The sequence below is a fragment of the Nannospalax galili genome, unplaced genomic scaffold, assembly GCF_000622305.1.
Source record: "Nannospalax galili isolate Female #2095 unplaced genomic scaffold, S.galili_v1.0 scaffold169, whole genome shotgun sequence".
Lineage (NCBI taxonomy): Eukaryota > Metazoa > Chordata > Mammalia > Rodentia > Spalacidae > Nannospalax > Nannospalax galili.
In genome coordinates, this window is record NW_008360327.1 from 2,782,511 (window position 1) to 2,799,007 (window position 16,497).

Genomic DNA, 16,497 nt, shown 5'->3' on the forward strand with positions numbered 1-16,497 from the left:
AATGTTTTGCCTACATGTATGTAAGTAGATCATGTGTGTGCAGTACCCACAGAGGCCAGAAGAAGGCATTGTAGATCTCATGGAACTGGAATTATGAATATTTGTTAGCCATCATATGGAGGCTGGGAACCCAACCTGGGTCCTCTGCAAGAGCAGCCAGTGCTCTTAACCCCTGAGCCATCTCTCCAACCCCGACGTAATTACCTCTTGAAGATGCTGTCTCCAAATGGTATCATTCTGAGGTACTGGGGGGTTAGAATCTCAACAAGTGAATTTGAAGTGGGGTTCATAGTTCATCCCACAACAGGTATTACCTGTTAGAATACGGTTAAGGGATAATTATACCAAAATTGCCCAGAGTATTTATTAAAATGCAGATTCCTGAGCCAAACCCCAACTGTGCTTATCAGACTCTGCTATGCCTTGTGTGCTGGTCAGCTACAGCTGTGAACTGGACACAACCTAGAGTCACCTAGGAAGACTCTTAATGAGGAATTATCTAGAGCAGATTGGCCTGTGAGCATGTCTTTGGAGATTGTCTTGATTGTTCACTGTTGTAGGAGGACCTGTTGGCTGGGTCCTGAACTGTGTGAGAGTGACTATTGGATGTGATGTGACCAGATGTTCCTGCCTTGACTTCCCCAAAACAAACCTGGAATTGTAAACCAAATGAACCTTTTCTTCCCTGAATTTCTTCTGTTTGGGGGATTTGTCACAGCTGCAGAAACAAAATGAGGCTACTTGGTAATGTTATCTGAATTTACCCCCTGCTTTTCCGGTCCTCTCATTACCTGATTTACTTCACCCCATCCTTCCAGCTCCTTCTTCTCCACATTTCTTCTAGTGTGCCAGGGCTCTTCCATTCTTGGTATATGGAGGCCAGGGTTGAGAAGCAAACCCATAAATGATTATCCAAGGAAAGAGAGGCCATGAAATCAGCAGAGACTGAGTAGACTAGAAACCAGACAGGCAATACATTCAGTCTGAAGGTGGAGCTGGCAGGGCTTGGTCCATAAATGCAGTGGGAACCCAGCTGAAGGTGAACTTCCTGTCCTGGCAGTTGTTTTCAGACCTGCAAATGGAGTCATATCCAAGCCAGGGCTTCTTCCAAGCATTTTGAAAGGCAAGGAGAGGAAGAGTGTTTCAATAGGCTCCATATATGATGCACACCATATATGAGGCTGTCGTGACTGTTATTTGAGTTTTGTATTATTAAAGAACCATTTCAGTGGATGGAGAGATGGCTCAGCAGTTAAGAGCATTGACTGCTCTTGCAGAGGACCCAGGTTCAATTCCCAGCACCCACATGGCCGTTAACAACCGTCTATAACTCCAGTTCCAGGGGATCCGACACCCTCTTCTGATCTCCTCAGGCATTGCACGATATGGGTGTACTTACATACATGCAGGAAATAGACTCATACACATAAAATAAAAATAATAAATAAAATACTTTTTTAAAAAAAGAACCATTTCAATGAGAAAAAAATGTAGTGATTGTGCTGGATAGCTCTTTTTGTCACCTTGACACACCTGGGAGGAGGGAACCTCAAATTGGGGAGTTTCGTCTATCATATTGGCCTGTGGGCATGTCTGAGATATTTTTCTTGATTATTGAGTATTATGGGAGGGCCCAATCCACTATGGGTGGTGCCACTCCTGGGCAAGTAGTCTTCAGTTACAGAAGAAAGCAGGCTGAGCACAGGCCAGGGGAACAAGCCAGGAAGCAGCATTCCTCTGTGAATCTGTGTTTCAGTTCCTGCCTCTAGGTTCCTACCTTGGTTTCCCTTGATAATGGACTGTGAGCTGTAAGCTAATAAACCCTTTCCTCCCTAAGTTGGTTTTGGTCAGAGTGGTTTATCAAAGCAACCTAAAAGTAAATAGAACACTTCTGACTCCAAAGGCTCAGGGATCATTGAAGAAGAGAGAACGGAAAGATTGTAAGAGCCAGAGGTCGTGGATGATCACAAGGAAACAGAGTTTTTCAGACAGGTGATCAGTGACTTATATGAACTTACAGCAATGGTGACAGCATGCACAAGTCCCATGTAATCTCAAGCCACACAAAATCCCAGCATAGATGTGGGGCAGTAAGAAACTGAATCCTACCTGAGGAGTGTTTGGCAACTGATGACTCCTGGGAAGAAGAGATTCAGTCTTGCTTAAGAGTGAAACTTTTGTGCTTGAAACATAATATATCCTCTCTCAGATTTCTTCTGGCCTCCATTGTTCCTTGTACCACTAAACAGAGCCGAAGGCAATATTCCACTCCCCCAGTTTGTACCAGTGTGTAATAAATAAAGTGCATGGCTTCCTTAGAGAGCCTTTAATGGAGAGTCTTAAGGTCATGTACAATAAGTAAATACCAATTTAAAACCAATTTTCAAAGTGTGAAGTTGTGTGCCCAAGTTTACTTACAAAATAATGGTCAGACAAATAAGCAATTAATATCGTGTCTAGTTGCTGAGAGGCTTTTTGGAATGATTGTACTGATTAAGACAGACCAGGAGGCATGGACAAAGCATGTACCGACTTCCGATTTATTTCCACCTTGCCTTTCCCTCAGGAACTACATGAGTGGTGAAATAAATGAGGTCCCCATTCTCCATTGTGATTACACACTGCTGATGAGTGGGCAAGAGTCCATTGGACTTGAGTGTTGAACATTGTCACTGCTTGTTAATCAGATTGAGCCGTAATTTTTAAATTAAAGCCCAAGAGGCTCTGGTACTTGCCCATCTGTTTATACTCTCTCAGTGCTGATGACTAACAATATAATTATTTTCAATTGTCCAGAGACTTCTTGCCAGGCAGTTTGAGACCTCAGTGGCTGTTGGACTCAGAGAGACCCTTAGAGAGTAAGGACCTGTCAGGAACTCCAACCAAGTAGACCTTAGAACTCCCAGATAGAGGGGATGGGGACTCAGAAATAATATTCCTAAATTTCTTCATCATCTTGCATGTGGGAATTTCCTATCAAGAGAACTAAGAAAGCAAGACTTAGCACTGCAATTCAGACTGAAGTGAGGCTGTTGTGAGGAGTCTTGGCTTGTCTCTGGTTCCTTGTGTTTCCACCATTCTGCTCTCACACCAACCAGGGCTGTTCAGTGCTCTTGTTAGCACTTTTTATCATAAGAGCATGGATCAGCCAGCCTTTTGCCACTGTGACAAAGTAGCCGAGATGAACAAATTAAAAGGGAAATAGTTTTTCGGCTCACAGTTTCAGATGATTCAGTCCTTGGGTCGCTTGACTCCAGGGTTTCTGGGTCTGTGTTGAAGCAGAATATCATGTCAGGGAGCATGTGGCAAAGGAATGTTGCTCACTTTATGGCAGCTAGGGAGCAGAGAGGGAGAGAGAGAGAGGAAGGGAGGGAGAAGGGAGCGAGAGAGAGCGTGAGCACCAGGGACAAAACATAACCCTTCAAGGGCATGCCTCCAAAGACCTACTTCCACTACCTAGGCCCCACCTGATACAATTTCTACCATTTCCCAATAGCTGACTGAGGTAGGAATCCAAGAATGGATTGATCCATCCATGAGGTCAGGGTCTTGATGATCCTATCACCTCTCTCTGAACTGCAATGGGGACCAAGTTTCAATACATGAGATTGTACAGGATGCATAAGATCTAAACCATGGTAGAGCATTCACATTTGAATTTTTTAGAGTTGCCTAGGGAAGGCAGAGATGATTTTTCTGTGAGTAGATAATGTGGGGGAGGGGTACGTTTTCTTCAACTTCATGGTGCAAATGTCTACCTCTGTCAGTTCTACTCAAGGCAAGCCTCCATGTGCAATGATTCTTTGCCTTCTAACACGTGCTTTTGGTACAGACTCCTGTACCTTCAGGTACCCCATGATTTATGGCCAGATTTATTTTACAGATTCCTCTCTATGGAAATGAGTATATTACTAAAAACTATTCTGTGCATTGAACTTCTTGGTGATTTGTATCTTTTCTGATATATTTCACCGTCATTTTAGTGCAGTACCAATGAATAACGTGCATTTTTTGAAATAGCACCTTTATTGAGATATAATTCATGTGTCATTCATTTCACCCATTAAAAGTTCACCACACAGTGACTTTTAATATATATTGACAATGTTGTATATCCACCACCACTATCACACTCCAGAATATTTTCATAACCCCCAAAGAAATCCCATACCCATTAACAGTCCTACCCATTTCCCTACCTAACTCTTGTCCCTAACAACTACTAACATGCTTTCTACTCTTCTCTATAGATTTGTCTGTTCTAAATATTTCATATAAATGGAGTCATGCAACATGACCTTTTGCATTTGGTTTCTTTTAGCTGACATGTATGTTCAGGGTTTCCCCATACCTAGCATGTATTTGTATTTTATTTATATTTATTTGTTTATTACTAATTCATTGTGTGTGCATGCACATATGTACCATGGTATACATGTGGAGGTCAGAGGACAACTCTCAGGAGTTGGTTCTCTTTTGTGAGGTCAGGAAACAAACTTAGGTCATCAGATGCTTTAACCTACTCAGCCATCTCTTCAGTCCATCAGTTCTTTTTATTGATGGATAATATGCCTTTGAATGGATGTAACATGCTCAACTGTTGAGCATTTATGTTGTTTCCACTTTTGGTTGTAATGAACAATGGCACTCTGAACATTCATGCTTAAGTTTTTGCATGGACATACTTTCAGTTTCTTGGTTATAACCTGAGGCATGCAGAAACTCTTCCCTGAACCTTAAAAAAAACAACTATTGAGCCATTTTTCAAAAGATCAGCATCATTTTCACCAGTGTTGTATGAGAATTCATCCTTGTCCATTGCTTACCAGCACTTGCTGTTTTCCTTTCTGAGGATTATTTTTCAGTGTTATATGAATTTGAGGAAAAGCTTGTCAAGTTCTACAAAGCAGGGATTCTGAGAGGGATCACATCAACATGGATCAATTTGAGGAGTATTGTCATATTAACAATGTTAGATCTTACAATCCACAGATATGGGATGTTTCCATGTCCATTTATTGAATATTTAACCTCAGTAATATTTTTTAATTTTCAAAATGTAAATTTCCTACTTGTTTTGTTAAATTTATTCCTAAATATGTCAATGTGTTTTTAAAAGAGATTTGAATTTTTTTATTTTACATGTGTGTGTGTGTGTGTGTGTGTGTGTGTACCACATGTGCATGGTACCCGCAGAGGCCAGAAGAGGGCGTCAGATACCTTAGAGTTGGAGTTACAGGTGGTTGTGAGGCACCCTGTATCAGTGTTTGGAACCAAACTTGGATCCTTTGGAAGAACATTAAGTACTCTTAACTGTTGAGCCATCTCTCCAGTCCCTCTTCTATTTTTTTAAATGTTATTGTGAATGAAAATGTTTTCTTTCTTTACTTTTTTTCCTTGATGTTTTTTAGACAGGGTCTCCCATAATCCCAGATGGCCTAGAACTCACTTTGTAGACAAGGCTGGCCTCTATCTCACAGAGATCTGCCTGCCTCTGCCTCCCAACTGCTGCAATTAAAGGTGTGCGCTACCATGCCCGATTTTTCTTTTTTTAAGATACACATTTTATTTTGAGACTGGTTCTTGTGTATCACCAATCTATTCACATCTCTCTTCCATTTCCATTGAACCATAGCCCTGGGGTGTCACCTTTTTTTTCTATTAGGCACTTCAGAGGGAGTTCATTAACAATTTAGTTTTAAGGATCTTACCTCTGAAAATTAAGGTTTTGGGAGTCTAAAGTGGAACTTGGGAACCTGATTATTGTAAAAATTTCCTATAGGCTTCCGAGGATTCATGAGTATTAGGAACCACTGGCCTGTCTAGGCCAAGGGGCTTGGGATGAGTCAGCTCTCAACTGGATCACTACAATGGGGTTTAGAAAGTTGGGTTAAGGAAGGAAGCCATCCCAGATGACAGCTAAAAGAGGGGAATTCAGAGCTTAAGGATGGGAGCAGAGGCTGCCAGCCAATGGTGTCCCTCTTTCTGCCCCTCAGTGGCCCGGTATCGCGTGACTGTATGCACAGGAGAACTGGAAGGTGCGGGGACTGATGCCAATGTCTATCTCTGCCTTTTTGGTGACGTGGGCGACACAGGGGAGCGACTGCTTTACAACTGCAGGAATAACACCGACCTGTTTGAGAAGGGCAATGTAAGTTGCACTGATGTGCCTCCCCACCCACTCCTGCTTTGTCCTCTTATCTTCACTATACTTTTTAAGTAGAACTGATGGCTGCTGTTCGGAGCTCAGCAACCAATGGGGAAAGTGTCAGGTAGGTCTGCAGGAAAGCCAGCCTTGGGTGCATCACTCCACTCTCCTACCTTCTACTTTTTTAATATCTAAAATGGGAGAAAGGATGCTTGCCTATGGCCAGCTGTCATAAGGATTAGGAAGGACTGATGCCCTGCCTAGGGTTTTGATGTGGCTCACAGCACATAATAAGTACCCAGTAAAGAGTAATTGTTGTTATAATGTGAAGTTGGAAGGGACTTATAGGTGGAGGGGATTTTCAGTTGTCTCCGCTCTCCCTCCTCCCTCCACTGTCACTTCCTTGGTGAGAGCAGGGTGAGCCTTGAAATTCAAGTGGAAGCCTCTCTCCGAGCCAACCACAGGATGGATGTTTGAAGGCTGTGGTGGTAAAAACCTCAGAGGTTGTAGTAGGCTTTGGTACATTTGGGGAGAGGTAATTGGGCTTCTTTGGCATCTATTTTATGTTTCCTCCCATGCCCACTAACTTTTCACCTTTTCCTCCTCTTCCTCTAGCTTGGGTTTCCTTTGTCCGTCATGCCCATCTCCCTGTTCCTGTCTCTGGAGGACTCCAGTTGTGCTCATATAGGCTTGAAACCCTCCAGCTTCTTCCAAATTTTTGCTGTCTCAATGACAAGTAAAACTGCAAAGTTAGCAAGATGCTTGGTTCCCTCTCCCCTACCCTATTGATTCTAGTCATTCGCTTCAGAAAGAGCCTAGTGCCCCCTATAGCAAGAAGCCATAGGAGATTAGCCAACAAGTTAATTCCTGATTAATGGTTAGGAACAGATAACACCCTCACATATTTATATTCCTGGGCAATATGCCTTTTAAAAAGAGAACATAGGAGGAAAGCCATTGTTTAACCAAAACCTACAGACACCAGTTGTTGGGAGCTTGATATCGAGTGGTATTCCAGGGGAATAGTCTGTTCCCTGTAGTCGTCTTGTGCCCTTAAAACACCAGTAGCCCAACTTATCATCTCTGACTTCTGATTTCTGGAGTGTGTCTCTCCTTGGTGTTGGGTCCCAGGGGAACCACTACCTAGATCACTTTACTGTCTTTCCTTCCCCAAAGGCCGATGAGTTCACCATTGAGTCTGTCACCATAAGGAAGGTGAGGCGAGTGAGGATCAGACATGATGGCAAAGGCTCGGGCAGTGGCTGGTACCTGGACCGGGTGCTGGTGAGAGAGGAAGGGCAGCCGGAGAGCGACAATGTAGAGTATCCGTGTCTCAGGTACATGTGTCCCTCTTGCCTTTCTTTCCTTCACCTTGTTCTGGGGGAAGACCCAGCCCTCCTACCTGGAACAGAGAGCAAAACAATGGCTTAAGGTGGTTGGTGTAAGAAAGTTGATCTTCCTGAAAGAGCCTCACATTTCCACCCTACCCCTGATGGATCCAGACATTCAGTGCTCTTCTTAGTGCCAACATGATGGTTTTTCTCGTGACAAAATCTGACAATTTCTGAATTTTAATGAACTGTTAGTGAACTAGCTACATGCAGAATGAAACTTGTGAATACAGGTAGAAATTTTTTAGTAGCTTTCTTTAAATTTTTTTGATTTTATTTATTTTTATGTGTATGAGTGTTTGGTCTGCATGTATGTATGTGCAGCATGTGTGTACCTGGTGCTTGGGAGGCCAGAAGAGGGTGCTGGATTCCCTGGAACTGGAGTTAGAAACAGTTGTTAGCTGTCGTGTGGATGCTGGGAACTGAACCTGGATCCTGAGTAGCAAGTACTCTTAACCATAGAGCCATCTCTCCAGCTCCTTGAATAGCTTTCTGACCACATTTCTTCACTCGTTCCATCTTCTCACGGTATCTGACTTGGCTTGAATTTCTCTTTCTCAGTGTAAGACTGTAGTAAAGTTTCTATACTCATTTTTTTTGAAACATCTGGATTTCTTGAATAGCCATCTTGGGTGCCTGGTGATTTCTAAAGTCCCCATAGAGACATTTTAGAACAAGAAGTAATATCAGTGTTTTATGCAGTCCCAGTGGCTCTTATTCACCTGTGTTAATACCCGGAAAGTGCATACCACATGGTTAACTTGGGGCCCAAGTCCACACAGTTTCTTTCTTCATCTGAGATGTTTAATTCTCTTGGTAAGGAGGATAAAGCAGGTGTCTTTATCAGGATCAAATCTGAAAGAGTCTGAGCTACTTCAGGTCTGTGTGTGTGTGTGTATGTGTGTGTTGCACATATTACTGTGAGCCTCAGGGAAAGAGTCATGAAGTCACCAGCAGGCTGACATCCATTTAGCAACATCTCACTATAAAACTAGGCTGAAGCATTTGAAACTAAAAGGAAATGGCTTAAAAATATGTCTATTAATACCCCACAAGGATTTAGGTAGCAACAAAAGGATGTTTCATGGCTTCCTTTTACCCTCCGGGAGGACTGGAGCTTGGTTAACTGAGGAGACAAGGGAGAGTAGATGGGATTTTCCAGTGGCCAGTGGCCTGTTGGCTTCCATCCGTGGTCAGGCAACATCCCAGCCATTTCCCCTGCAGGATCACAGGATCTGTGACTGTGGGTAGACTCTGAGCTGCCAGTGGCCTTGGCAACACAGAGAGGGAAGTCCCAATGCATCAATTTTAAGGGAGTCTAGCTAGCAGTCTACAGTCCCCAATGCTTAGGATGCCACCCTGGGTCTTCACATTTTGGTGTCTTAGCTCAGTCTCTCTAGTTTCTGAATTATAGGCCCAAAGCTAGCAGAAGTGAATACTGTTTTATTGATAGCTAAGCTGGCAGCTGGGTCTCCAGGGAGTGGAGGACCTTGGGATTGGGGTGGGCAGTAGGCAAGAAGCAATGGAGAGACTGTGGTGTTGCCTTGTTTGTCCTGGGAAGGCCTGAGCTGCATGATAGAAGGGGTGGGGAAGAAGTAGCACCTTGGCTTCCTTTATGGGTTCTATGGATTTCTCCATGGGCTTGGGAATCTCTGTCCTCTCAGGAGTGGGCTGCAATGACGTGCACCAAGCCATACAAAAAGTAGGGAAATGCTTTGGTCAAGAAGCAAATGTCAACAGAGATTTTTCCCACTCAGCCAAATGAGCCATCTAGGATGCTGTCACCCCTGTACCATTCCCCAAGTGGCTTTCTGTAGCAGGGTGAAGATTGGCCAGGCCTCTCAGGAGGGAGAGTGTCAGAACTCCCCATGACCTGTTCTGTGCTCCTGTGGGCTCTTCATCTAAAACCTTGGCATCAGGTGCCATCTGCACATATCACACAAAATTTTTTAAATATTTTATTTTTTATTTAAAAAAGCAAATGTCTTGGCTTCTGACTTAGAGCAAGGCTTCTCATTTCCACTCACGATCTTTTATTGCCCAAAAATTTTTTTATATAATCCTAGGTATATAGGTAAATACAATAGCTATATAAATCAAACATTTGCTTATAATAGATCACAAAGAACTTTTAAAAAACAATTCTTTGGTAAAAATGTAATTTTACCAGCTTGTTAAAGGCAAAAGCAAATTTGCATACTAATGAGATAGATGGGCTTATTAATTTTTACTTAAAGAATTAGATCTTGTCTGAATATTTGATTCTGTAGACTGTAGAGTACTTTCAACATTTTTCAGAGTTGATCAATATTTTGATTTTTATAATCAATGTTGAGAATACTCCTTTGCATAAATACATAGTACAAAATGGCAACAGTATGTTTAGGGTCATTTCAGAAATTGTTGGAAATTCTGTTCTAATCCCAAGCCAAAATTCATTTCATGATCTTTTAAATCAAATTCAAGTCAGCAACTCAAACAGCAATTTTAAAAATCAAATATTCTAACACAATACAATCCAAAGATAGACTAGGTTGACACACACTGAGGAATGACAGACAGTAGGAAAATACTAAAAATCTTTGACTTCCATAATGAACTATTATGTTTCTATAAGAGCAGAAAACTTTATATGTAAACACTTTGCGGTCCATAATGTACACTGGTCTTGAATCTGAGCTGGGTGCTTCAGGCAGTGTTGGTGTTACATGCTGCAACGACATGCACAGGCAAAATGTACATGCTGTGTGTTCAGAGCCAATGCTACAGTGAAGTCACACAGTGCAACACAGGCAAGTGTTGTATCTAAGTGTTGTTACCACCTTAGATTCCTTATGCAGTTTTCCCAAATTAATGTTATATGTTCAGAATCTTTTTTCTGTTGCCAAAATTTCACAATTCCCACATTCAGTTCCACACCTCCCTGTGGGATCACGCTCCACAGTCTAAGAGGCTGGGTCCTAGGGAACACTGGGGCTGTGTCGCTGTCTTTGGCACTAGATCACAAACTAGCCTACCTATGAGATATAGACCACTCATGCTTGCTCACGTTGGTTTCTCAGGCTGGGCCTCTGTGTGCTGTGGGAAAGGTGCTTTGCAGGTAGATAGTGCCCATGTCTTCCTTCTGGGCGAGGACCAACCAAACTGGGGCCACTGCTCACTGTGACATATCAGTGAGCTGTAGCTATCAAACACCAGCCCTGCAGGCCACAGACCCAGCTTATTCTTGAAGTCAAATCTCACCCATCTTTGAAGATTCTGATTCAGGTCTCTTCTCCCATCTCTAAATCCTTATAGTTCTTACTTTGTCCAACCCTATCCTCACCTTGGTCCCCCATGCCTAATTTAGTCTATCCTATCTTCTTGACCACACTGTAGGCTTCCAGCAGCATGGACCATGTCTTAGCTCCCCTAGTGTCCTCTCTCTGCGTTCTCCCATCCAGGGCCCTTGGCACAGTGCCACACACACAGTTGACTTTAAGAAGAGATGGTTTTGGCAATGACAATGGCTTTTTATCCTGATCCTGTGGCCTGTCCCCCCCCCCATTTACCAGCACTCTGTCCTTCACTTGCTGTATTCTGGCCATATGGGCCTTTCATCCACTTCTAGACTTCCATCCCAGGATATGTTTTTCCTTTGAGATACTCCTTCCTCTTTTCCTGGCCAGTATCTTGTTACATTTCCAATTTCACCCTGCAGTCACCTACTCCAGAAAGCCTTCCTTTCCTGGTCTGGGCTGTGATACTTTGTTAGGAGTTCTCATAGACTCACCTTCTTTCATGGAACTTAAAGCTCTGGACCTCCTGGTAACTGCTTGTGTGATATGATGGTTGGGTTGTCTGTCTACTCCATTCAGAGAACTAATATTCTTTTCTCCCTGTTTGCTCACCAGGTGGCTGGACAAGGATAAGGATGATGGGCAGCTGGTTCGAGAGTTACTGCCCAGTGACAGCAATGCCACACTCAAGAGTGAGTTGTCCTGCTGGCCAGGTGGTGGGCATCCCCTTGACATGACAGTGTCTTTCCTCAGCTGTATAGGAGTGAGCCCTTCAAGAAGATGCATGCTCTTCGCTTTATTTCAGGGACACAGCACTGGGGAGGTGGAGAGAAAAGACACTGATGGAGGTCTGGAAATTTTTTGTATGTCTGTGCTTGAAGTCCATGTATGACTATGGTGTGGGGCCTTAATGCACATGGGTCAATGGAGAAACAAGAACAATAATACCACATAATGGTGCCAAGCACAGGGACACCTACTGCTGCCCTGTGAGCAGAAACATGCTTTGAAGGGACTGTTTGAGGACTTTTTGCACTGCTGAACATTGTTCTGGAACGTTATAGTTTTCTTAATGATGAGGTTGTTCATGAGCTTTAGATAAAATTTTTTAAAATGTATCTTCAGAATCCCAACCATGCCAGCACTCCATGTTTATCACCTCTGTCTCACCTGAGCCCTGGAATACCCCCCAAAGGGAGGTGAACTGTGGTTATCAGTTTGTCAGATGGAGAAACTAAGGTCTGGAAGACCTAGATATTTTTATTTGCCCTTTACTAAGGTCAGTCACAGAGTTGGATGTCCAGTGTCTGGGCTCAGAATCACAGGGCCTAAGAGCTGGGAAGGACCACAGGAGGAGGAGTGATCCATGCCTATAGTAAGGGAACACCCCCATGACTGGAACACCTAGGCCTAGGGTTACAGATTGAGCTGGGATCAGTTCCCAGAGTCTCTGACTCACATTGCTGTGCTTCCCACTCCAGCAAGCTCCCGCCTCACCCTGCAGATGGAGTGTCCACCCTCCTGCTTTCCCAGTTAGACCTCGGAAATGATTTTGATGGAAACTGGTATAAGAAAGAAGTCTCCTAGCTCCCAGTGTGTCTTTTAGCAGCCAAGACAGATCTGTTTCCTCCAGTGCCCTTGGATGTCCCTGATGCAGCTGATCTGACCCAGGCTGGGTCTGTTTGCATCTGCAGAGCTAGCTCCAGGCATGGGCTCAGCTGATACTCCCAGACGTTTCATCCAAGTGGGAAGACCCTAAAGCAGCAATGAGTGGCAGACCTTGGAATTTATCTTCTTTGTCTAATATAGATACCCTGGAAGCTGCCTGGATGACTGGATCCTGGCTTATTTTATCCTAGAACTTGTCTTTTTCTCTGAGCAGCTGGTTCGAGAGTTACTGTCCAGTGACAGCAATGCCACACTGGAGTGAGTCGTCCTGCTGGCCAGGTGGCGGGCATCCCCTAGGCATGACAGGTGTCTTTCCTCAGCTGCATAGGTGTAAGCCCTTCAAGAAGATGCATGCTGAGATCTGGCTTTGGTAGACTAAGGCTGAGATTCTAGCAGACAGCCTGAGAGGGTAGGTTTGGACCTCCAATAGTATAGCGGCTCAGGTCTCAACAGACCGCCAAAGAGTACCTAGTTCTGGCCTCCATCTATCAGAGGGCCTGAGAACCCAAGGGACTGCCTGAGAATCCCCAGATCCTGCCTCCACGTGGTGGTCCTTTTAATAAGATGATGCTGTACAGCAGTCCCTTCTGCATGAAATATCTACCATCATCACGACTTCAGCTGAGCCTGATCTCTAAACATCATCACAATTGGGCTTGTTGACAGTTGTGCTCATTCATTAAAGGAGGGCCAAGCAGTGTCACTGGACCCTTACTGGAGTATCCAGCCACTCTCCCCAGCCAACTGTATGTAATTTGACCCTAATCACACATGGTCTCCTGGATTTGGGGAGGCCTAAAGTATACAATCTGTGGAACACTAGGAAGAGAAGCCATGACCCATGCTGTCCAGTGCCATCCATGACTCATGTATCACCCAGGTCCATCCAGTGTACATCCCCTCAGGTTATACATGCACCTCAGCAACCCCTCAGTTATCGCAAGGCCTTTGAGGGGGAACTGACACTGATTCTGGGGACTTATAGAGCTCAGAAGGTCAGGTGTTTGGCACAAGATTTGGGGAGGGCTACTCCAACAGCTATCAAAATACTTGAAACCAAATCCTGAATCCATCACTCTAGAGTCCAGCCTTGGAAGACAAAAGAAAAATGAGGAAGAACCCAAAGAGGGATGCTTTTGGAAGCCCTTGTCAAGAAATTCCAATGGACTCTCACATGAACATTTGAAAATGGCTCTGTTCTGACTTTTTTCTAGTTCCCTGTCTAGAACTTGTAATGCTAATTACTCTTGCCTTCTCCTTCACATCTCCTATTCACGACTCAAGGATTTTCTTTTTCCCTTAGAGATAAGCATTATGCAATTTGGTAGTCTTTTAGATAGACCCACTGAAGGGGTACCCCAGTTGCCTCACCCTGAGTCCCTGTTCAGCATGGAAGAAGCCAGAGCGGTCTGCATCCCTATTCCCTATTGGCAATTTGAGTAACCCCTTCAGAGGATGGCGTGATAAGAATAGGAGGTAGGAATTGGCTAGGCAATTAGGGTAAAAAAGTCTCCAAAGAAAAGTAGCCAGTTTCTTTGCTAAAAGTCAAAATGTCTTTGGGACTTTTAGCAACATACTCTGTTCCAAAGACCCAAAATGTGAAAGTATTTGGGAGCTTATATATAATCTTTAAAAGATTTTAGGGTTACCTTTTCAGAGTGGGGAATGTTAGAGTACCCAAAAGCCCCATAAAAATAAATCAATGAAAGAAGAAAAAAAGAAAAAAAAGTGATGGGGGGATTGGGAGGTGTTGGAAGGGATGGAGTGGGCATGGATTTGATCAAAACACCTATATGCATGTATATGCATGCATGTTCTCAATAAAGTTTTTGTAAAAGTTAAAAAAAAAAAGAAGATGCATGTTCTTCACTTTATTTCAGGAACTCAGCACTGGGGAGGTGGAGAGAAGATCCACTGGGGAGGTGAAGTTTTGATCCTTGCTCACAGGCAGTGCAGTACATGTTGTGGGATCTAATGGAATAACATCCACATGGTGTCCTGTTGGGGATCAGGCTTTAGGTCTAAAACATAATTTCACTCCTGGCTGGTAACTTGTTAACTGTCACTATCTTGTGCCAAGCACCTGACCTTCTGAGCTCTATAAGTCCCCAGAAAGCTGGGATGACCATGCTTAGCAATAATACCATATAATGTGTGCTAAGTACTGGAAAGTCCTGTGTGTCTTTGCCTCGGTTTTCTCACCCATCAGTAGCTGGATTGGGGGATTGCTGGAGATGCTTAGAGCCTGGAATTTAGCTGTTCTTGTCGACAATCTGCTCTCCTTCTCCTATCACACCACCCTTCATGGAACAAGAACATGCAGGTCATCTATTTGGACCCTGGTTTTTGTAAATGAGAGGTATCTATAGAGACGGAGGGAACCCCTACTCCAGTCACAGGTTCAGGTTCCTGACTCAATATTCCTGACTCCTAGCCCACATCTGCCCTGGATGCAGGATGCTTTCCTGCTCCAGAACTTCACTCCCTGCCACTCAACCTGCACTAACATCCTCCTTTCTCCTTCTATTTTGTCATGTTCAGACTTCCGCTATCACATCAGCGTGAAGACGGGGGATGTTTCTGGGGCCAGCACAGATTCTAAGGTCTACATCAAGCTCTATGGAGAGAAATCCGACACCATCAAACAAATACTTCTTGTCTCTGACAACAACCTCAAAGACTATTTTGAACGTGGCCGGGTGGATGAGTTCACCCTAGAGACGCTGAACATTGGAACTGTAAGTGTACAACCTAGAATCAGGTGACATCATCTGTCCTAGTTTGCTTCTCTGTTGCTGTGATAAAACATAGACCAAAAGCAACTTGGGGGAGGAAAGCATTTATTTCAGCTTACAACTCCTAGGTCACAGTCCATCTGAAGTAAGTCAGGGCAGCAATCCAAGGCAGGAACCTGGAGGCAGGAACTGCTACAGAGACCATGTAGAAACACTGCTTACTGCCTTCCTTCCCCAGGCTTGCTCAGCTACCTTTGTTATATAGCTCAGGCCCACCTGCCCTTGGGATGCCACTGCCCACAGTGGGCTGAGCCCTCCTACATCAATTAGCAATCAATTAGAAAAATGCCTCACAGTCACAGCCACAGGCCAGTCTGATCGATCGCCACAATTCTTTAGTTGAGATTCCCTATTCTAGGTGACTGTAGTTTGTGTCAAGTTGACCAAAACTAACCAATATATCATCTCACCCATGTTTCTGCATGGATCCACATGTGTCTACACACACACACACACACACACACACACACACACACGTGTGTACATGGGTGAGCCCATTTTGAAGGAAAAGAAATGTACACTTAGGGGTCTTTAGTGAGGTATGCTGTTTTCCTCCCATGACTAGAGCAGCTGCAGATATGTGAATACCGGCTATGCTTCCAGAACCTCATTTTTAGTATCTTTACCACCAACACTTTTACCTACATGCCAGGATTAGTGTAGTTGGGATATAGATTCTAGAAGAGGGGGACACTAGATACAAGGATGGAAAAAGGAGGAAGACCAAAAGGAAGAACTGAAAATATTCCCCAATTCCAATTCCAGGATTGAGTGTTCTTTTTTTTTTAACTTTTACAAAAACTTTATTGAGAATTTCATACATGAATATAAGGTGTTTTGATCAAATCCATGCCCACTCCAACATTCCCCCTTCTGAAGAGGTAACCCTAAAATCTTTTAAGGACTAGATACAAGCTCCCAAATATTTTCGACAGTCCTGTTGCTAACAGGCCCAAGGACATTTTGACTTTTAGCCAAGAAACTGGCTACATTTCTTTGGGGTCTTTTTACCCTAACTGCCTAGCCAATTCCTATCTCTTATTCTTATCATGCCATCCTCTGAAAAGGTTACTCAAATTGCCAATAGGGAATAGGGATGCAGACCGCTTTGTCTTCTTCCATGCTGAACAGGGACTCAGGGTGAGGCAATTGGGGTACCCCTTCAGTGGGTCTATCTAAAAGACTCCCAAATTGCATTAACTCTTATCTCTAAGGGA

At 43.7% G+C, this 16,497-nt stretch overlaps 1 protein-coding gene across 1 annotated transcript in view; it reads left to right on the plus strand.

Annotated features, from left to right (window-relative positions):
- The window catches only part of Loxhd1 (lipoxygenase homology domains 1), a gene marked incomplete in the record, with an annotated part of 174,362 nt that overhangs the window by 57,098 nt on the left and 100,767 nt on the right, over positions 1 to 16,497 (plus strand). The window contains 4 exon segments of the mRNA XM_017796306.1: positions 5,997 to 6,151; positions 7,325 to 7,485; positions 11,433 to 11,509; positions 15,027 to 15,223. Coding sequence (XP_017651795.1) covers positions 5,997 to 6,151; positions 7,325 to 7,485; positions 11,433 to 11,509; positions 15,027 to 15,223 — 590 coding nt within the window.